The 7,576-nt window shown below is 39.9% G+C and overlaps 1 protein-coding gene across 1 annotated transcript; it reads right to left on the bottom strand.

The window, feature by feature from the left end:
* Positions 1–6,588: 6,588 nt before the first annotated feature.
* Positions 6,589–7,420, bottom strand: LOC111201824. The gene is made up of 2 exons (XM_022694160.1): positions 7,027–7,420; positions 6,589–6,746 (listed from the first exon to the last, which is right to left on the bottom strand). Exons 1-2 carry the CDS (start codon positions 7,418–7,420, stop codon positions 6,589–6,591), a joined length of 552 nt encoding a protein of 183 aa, XP_022549881.1.
* Positions 7,421–7,576: the final 156 nt, after the last annotated feature.

Here is a 7,576-nt window from a genome sequence, read left to right as displayed (position 1 = left end):
AGTGACGTAGACAAAAGGAAAGATCAACACTTCATTAAGTGGTTGCGGAATCATGTATTAACTCAAACTCTTTTTTCATACATGATCTGTATTTCATTAACATTCTCTTTATTTTTGCAGGTTGATTATGACGACGACGATGCAGATTATTCTAAGTGGTTACACGAAGTAATTCAATCTCAACTTGTAAAGGTCACCACATCACAGATGTATTTCACACGAGGCTATACTTTTCATACATATGAGTATGGTAGACAGCGGGCGACCAGTAACTATGGAATATGTGTGAAAGGGGAAACAGATTTCTACGGGATCTTGACGGAGATTATTGAAGTCGAATTTCCAGGGATACTGAAGTTGAAATGCGTCCTCTTCAAATGTGAATGGTTCGACCCCGTCGTCAACAGAGGTGTTCGGTCTAACAAATTCGGTGTAGTTGATGTCAACGGTGGACGAAGGTACAACAAATTTGAGCCTTTCATCTTAGCTTCACAAGCAGACCAAGTTAGCTTCCTTCCATACCCTCGGATGAGAGATTCAGGTATAAATTGGTTAGCAGTGATCAAAGTTACACCTCGAGGACGAATCATCAGTGGAAAAGAACCACCATTGCAAGAAGAACAGATAAATGAAGTCGAGGAACCTGAACAAGAAATTGATGACATCCTTCTCATTGATCCGCATAATCACGAGTACGAAGATCTTACCGATGATGCCACAGACGAAGCTGTTGAAGACGAGTTTAATGAAAATGATGATGTTTCTAGTGATGACGAGAATGTCGATGTATCCGATTGATGTATTTGTTTTATGAATAAGATGAGTGAGTTTGTTTTATGAATAAGATAATGTGGGGTTTGTTTTATGAATAAGGTAATATGGGAGTTTGTTTTATGAATAAGCAAATGTGGGAATTGTGGTTTGGAATAGAAATAAAGATGGGGTTTGGAATATATGAAGTAGAAAATAAGGAATATGGGGTTTGGGGTTTGGGGTTTCGGATTCTAGGGATTTAAACATAACACTAGTTAATTCCACGTAAGCCAACGAAGAAATAACGACGAAATATTAAAATAAAGAACGCAGGCTCGTTAATTCCACGTAAGCACAAATCGTCGTAAAGACCACGTATAAGAAATCGTCGTAAACTCCACGTAGGCAGAAATCGTCGTAAAGACCACGTATAAGAAATCGTCGTAAATTCCATGTAGGCAGAAATCGTCGTAAATACCTCGTAAGCCAACGAGGAAATAACGACGAAATTCAAAAATAAAGATGGAGTTTGGAATATATGAAAATAAGGAATATGGAGTTTGGGGTTTGGAATATGGGGTATGGGGTTTGGGGTTTAGAAGTTTCGGGGTTTGAGGTTTGGGGTTTGGGGTTTCAGGTTTGGGGTTTGGGGTTTGGGGTTTGGGGTTTGGAGGTTTCGGGGTTTGAGGTTTGGGGTTTGGGGTTTCAGGTTTGGGGTTTAGGGTTTGGGGTTTGGGGTTTGGAGGTTTTGAATTTTAGAGATTTAAACATAATACTCGTTAATTCCAAGTAAGCCAACGAGGAAATAACGACGAAATATTAAAATAAAGAACGCAGGCTCGTTAATTCCACGTAAGCACAAATCGTCGTAAAGACCACATATAAGAAATCGTCGTAAATTCCACGTAGGCAGAAATCGTCGTAAATACCTCGTAAGCCAACGAGGAAATAACGACGAAATTTAAAAATAAAGATGGAGTTTGGAATATATGAAAATAAGGAATATGGAGTTTGGGGTTTGGAATATGGGGTTTGGGGTTTCGGGTTTCGGGTTTGGGGTTTAGAGGTTTCGGGGTTTGAGGTTTGGGGTTTGGGGTTTCAGGTTTGGGGTTTGGGGTTTGGGGTTTGGGGTTTGGAGGTTTCGAATTTTAGGGATTTAAACATAATATCGTTAATTTCACGTAAGCAGAAATCGTCGTAAACACCACGTAAAAGGATTTAAACAAAACACTCGTTAATTCCACGTAAGCAGAAATCGTCGTAAAGACCACGTTGGATGAAATCGTCGTAAATACCACGTAAAAGAATTTAAACATAACACTCGTTAATTCCACGTAAGCAGAAATCGTCGTAAATACCTCGTAGTGTAAAAACTAGAAAAAAAGGGAAAAGGATAAAAATACCAGATTAACATGTGGCAAGACTTCCAGCAATTATAATACGTAAGTCTCGCCCACATGAATTCTAATATCTTATCCTTTTCCTATTTTTTTCAAATATTTATAATTTGAATAGGATTTTACTGAGGAATGTGATTTCAGATAGGGTGTGATTTGGGAGTTTGTGTGTGGTTTGAGAATGAGAGTTGTAGGTATATTTATAGGAAAGCAAGGCTCGTTAATTCCACGTAAGCAAAATCGTCGTTAATACCTCGTATAGAAAAGCACGGGCCTTTGCGATTCCTCGTAATTTCCTCGTATTAAAAAACACGGGCCTTTGTAACTGCTCGCTATTTTGTCGTAACCTTACGACGAATTTGCGACGATATGTAATCTTATATATACCCCCGAGCGCTCACTCTTTCTTTCCTCTCTACTTCCTTTCCACCTCCTCTCCATTTCGTAGCAATAGTAAGTCTCTCTAATTCCTCTCTAATTTGGTTAGTTTAGGATAGATTAGGTGGTTAGTATAGGGAATTTAGATAGGTTTACGAATTTTATGTTATTTAGTGTTCATTAGGTGGATAATGTTGGGAAATATACTGTTGATGTTAATTTTAAAATTTTAATTTTTTCTCAGGTTCGAAAAGGAAGACTTAGTGCCCATTACAGAGAGATCTTCGGTGAGCCGGGTAGTCGTTTAGACACGGCCTCTTCTTCAGCCCCCGGTTCTTCGGGTCAGGAGACTGTCCCCGAGACTCAGTACACTCAGAGAGTCTCTGGGTCTACTTCTTCTAGTGCACCATCGGCTCCTCATGTGCCTTCCCCGATGGCTCATCCGACGATGCCTCCTCCTGTGCCTCCTCTGATGGCACCTCCGATGGCCGCCGATATTCATCCCGATTTGATGGTGCCTCCGAGTGCTCCTTACTCGCAGTACACTGTAGAGGACATTCTCCGTCTGTCAGGCAGAGAAAGTTTACCAGTCATCGACCCCGACCGACCGGACGGAACTTTGTGGTATGTTGCATTAATTTTTTTTTAATTCGTTTAAAATTCTTTTATAACATTAAAAAATAATTTATATTTTAAATTGTATTTTCCAGGTGGGGGGTTGACGGATGTCTTGCATTGGACGTAACCGACACGATCAAAGGTTACTTCTCCATGGCACATATGAACTGGAGTAAGACGCCTCACTACGTCAGAAAGACGTGATTCAAAATTTACGCTGTAAGTTTCTATTAATTAATTATATATACTTTAATTTTTTCATCATTTATATATATACTTTCTAAAAAACTAATTGTTAATTTATTTTTTCCAACAGCAAAAATATAATTGGGCCTTGGGGATCACTGAGAGGGTGAGGAAGAAGTTTAACGCGAAGGCGAAAGTTCGCTTGTTGGACACGGTCTCCAACTGGAAGGGTGACTGGATCGTGATGGGGTATGAGCGTGGTAAACCCGCTGAGCTCACCACGGATGTGTGGGATGGCCACATCCGTTATTGGCGCCTTCCTGATTCCATGAGAATCGCCCAGGCTTGCTCTAACTCCCGTAACACGGTCGATGAGCACGGAAACGGGCCGATGCTTCACACTACGGGCCAAAAACCCCTCGCCGGTGTCCGTTTCGAAATGGTAATTAAATATTTTATTAAATAATTTTTTTAATATATATATTTTTATTCTAACTTTCTTAAATGTTTTTTAGGCCAAAGAGACGGGACATCTCCCGTCTCTTATGGAACTTTACGAGAGGACCCACAAGAACAAGGCGGGCGTATTTGTAGATGGCAAGTCCGAGCAAATCTACAACGACGTAGTTGCTCGGGTTGAAGACCGCCAGACTCAGCTGACCCAGCAGTCTACCGACGGATTACCCATCACCTTATCCACACTTGAAGTGGATAAGATTTATGAGGAGGTAAATTTTCAAAAATTTTAATTTTTAATTATTCATTTAATATAATTTTAAATTTTTACTAACAATATTTATTTTTTGTTTTTAAGGTTGTCCCTAAAAAAAAGGGACGGACGTTGGGGATTGGTTCCGTCAACGATGTTCCGAGAGCAACATCGTCTTATGGTCAGCGACGGGATGATGAAGTCACTGAGCTGCGTAGAGAGTCCGCTCAGCTGCGTAACGAGTTGGCCGCGACAAAATCTCGTATGGGCGGAGTCGAGGGCTTCTTGGATGTTATAGCGGCCACAAATCCGGAATGGGAGTCCATGTTGAGGAACATGCGACAACAACATCCCATTCGAGGCGAGTCATCCGACGTACATAACGAGGCGGATGTTACGAGGAGGAGTGATGAATTCTACCAGGCGATGAACAACCCTTAGTTTTTTTTTCTGGTTGTTGTATTATAAATTCAAAACTTATTTATATATAAAATATTTTCATATTGATTTATTTGTATTTTAAATTTTAATTTTATTAATAAATTAAATAATTTTAATTATTTTTTAATTATATTTTTAAATTCTGTAAAATAATAAAAATGAAGTAAATTCGTAGCTAATGTACGACCTATTTACGTGGAAACCTTACGAGGAAATGACGAGAAATAATAAACGAGTATTTTAAGAGAAAACATTTACGAGGAAATAACGAGGAAAGATAAACGAGTATTTTACGAGGAAACACTTTCAAGGTATTTACGTGTAGTTTACGAGGAACTTGTTTCGAGGTATTTACGAGGAAATATAGCGACCTCCTTACGTGGAATGTTGACGTGGTCTTTACGACGAAATGATCTACTTCGTCTTTACGACGAAATATATTCCTCGCTACGTTACGACGAATTAGCGAGGAAATATGTGTTACGACAGATGAGTAACGAGCAAATGTGGTTCCTCGCTAATTCGTTGTAAAGCCTCTTTTACGACGAACTCACGAGGAAAACCGCCCTCGTTAAGATTATGTTTTCTTGTAGTGGTGTCTCTTGGCTGGGTTTTTATGTCCGGGTTTTTGGATCTGTCTAGAGCCTCTCTGCTTTTGGGAGATCATGTTGTTGGTTCTCAGTTATGGGTGTGTGTGAGGTGCTTCTTCTTTCGGTGTTGTCGTCTGAGCTTGGAGGTTCCTGCGGCAGCACGTAACGAGTCACGAGACAGCATCCATGTCTCATTGGTGGTCTCTGTCCTCCAGAGTCGAGCTCTTGACTGTGACAGCGCGTAAATCTCTCTCTTTCCTGCAATAAAGGCGTCATCTTTTTGGAGTTGTAACTTATGTGAAAGCGGTATGGTCTGTAGAGTGTGGATAGGAGGTAGTTTGACACTCGGTTCTCTTACTAGTTCGAAGGTTGCTCTTTTCCGGAGGAGGTGTGTCTGATATGTCTCACTGATCTTCTTGTTCGGTGGGTTAAATGGGTGTATACGGTCTTGGGTTTGGAGGGTTGGAGGCAGCAATCTCCAGTTCAACGTCCCGAACGACGGCACCGCCTATCTGTGGACTCTTCCTCGTGCTGCCGGTGGGGCGATGTTGAATGGGTTTGCATCATCGTGATGTATTTCTTTGTGGATGTGTTGATGATTGAGTCTCTTGGAAGCTGTAGGTCTTTACCCGTTGCTTCAAGGTCTGAGCCGCATTTTTCTCTGGGAGCTCGCGGCAACTGAGAGCTTAGTCCCCTCACACCTCTCATTTAGGTCATCAACGCTACGTTATCTCCGGTTCATCTCTTAGGCTATTCTTCTTTGTAATTGAAAGTGCATTTTCATTATATATGCTTTGTTTAGTTTCAATTTCTGCAATTACGTTTCTAGTTTTCTTCGTATTTCTGTAAAAAAAAATTGGTATAATAAACTTAATATTTTACCCAAAAAAAAAAAAGTGAAAATGGCAAAGTCAATGCCATTGCTGAAATGGTTTCATGTTCTTAAATGTTTACAATAGGTGCATAGTTACGAAACTCTTTATGTACGTGTCACATCTATTTTCATGTTCAATAGGGGCTCTGCATATAGTCTCTTATGTATGTGTTGTTTAAGGTACGAAACTCGTGAGATTTACAAACGATTATTAAAACGGTTATTAAAACTATGTAAAAGTATTACGCCTTTGCTAAATTAAAAATTATTGACTAGAGAACAACGAAATGGGTAGGTTGAATGTTAGTGACTTATTTTATGGTTTTCGGTGGGGAGGTTGAACGTTTTATTATAAAGTTACTAATTTCCTCTAGGGAAATAAAAATTATGCTAAGGTTTGTCTAAACTCTGTATAAATGTGACACATCAGCAATTAGAAAATGCTTGGAAATGACATATAAGCAAGTTTTTTTAACTAAAGGCTTTCAAATTAAAACATAAAACATTACAAGATAAAGACCAAAAGATCTTATAGTTTGGAAAAGTATACATGAAACAACTTGTTTCATGGAAGATAGAATCTCAAACCAATGAGACAACAAAGGTAGAGATTAAATAAAACAAAGCTATGAAAGACAATAACTAATGATAGGAACCACGGCCACGACGACCACGCTTCCCTCTCTCTCGAACTGTCTTCCATTCCATGTTTTCATACTTGATATGAGGTTTTGACTCCCTCCCACCTTTAGTCAAGCCGAACGAACTTGAAGGCTCAATCTCAACTTCATCCCCATCTCCTACCACCGTAGAACGAGAGGACTCTCAAATACACAATGGTTAGAAATCTGTAGTTAAAGGACCAACAACGAAAGATCCAAGGACCTCAGTGTTGGTACTGCTTGATGGAAAAAAATTCCATAATAAGTGTAACAATGGGAGTAGATGATGAATCTACTATTGTGGGCAAAGTGGTAACTGAGTTTAAAAGACCAACTGGCTTCTCTTGTCGCAAGTGAGAAGAAGTGGATAAAGCACCAAGTATAAGGTTTTCAGTACCATCCGAAAGAACTGAAGTACCTGAAGGGAGGTCATCAACATCCTCCACACTGGGTAAAGCAGGAATGGGGACAGTAACTCCTTGTCCATCTAACTCGCTGGTAGTATTCTGAAACACTTCTGGAGTAGATGTCGAGGAGTCCTTTTGTGTTAAGATAAGATCAATATCCACAACAGGGTTCTCACTATGAACATATGTTGCCTGATGCTGCAAGGTTGGATCACTAGTCGGCTTCGGAGGCAAGAGGCACCTCTTAGCTTTATGGCCAAGATTACCACATCTCTCACACGTTGATGGAATCCACGTGTACTCAACATTAACAAGAAATATGTTACCTTGTTTATCATCAAGAGCAATAAGCTTCGGGAAATCTATATCCAACTCCATCTCAACTAAAATCTTTGCTTTTCCCATGCTGGCAGGATCAAGTCAAGGTTTATGGGTAAGAATCCGTTCACCCAGCCCTGAAGCAACATGACTGATCCCTAATCTAGAGTAGCAACAATCAGGAATGTTCTTCAAATTGACCCAGACCGGAAGTGTAGAGATTTCAAGAATTTTGAAAGAGCC

Source organism: Brassica napus, chromosome C1 (assembly GCF_020379485.1).
Source record: "Brassica napus cultivar Da-Ae chromosome C1, Da-Ae, whole genome shotgun sequence".
NCBI lineage: Eukaryota > Viridiplantae > Streptophyta > Magnoliopsida > Brassicales > Brassicaceae > Brassica > Brassica napus.
This window is presented reverse-complemented; position numbering and strand designations above follow the sequence as displayed.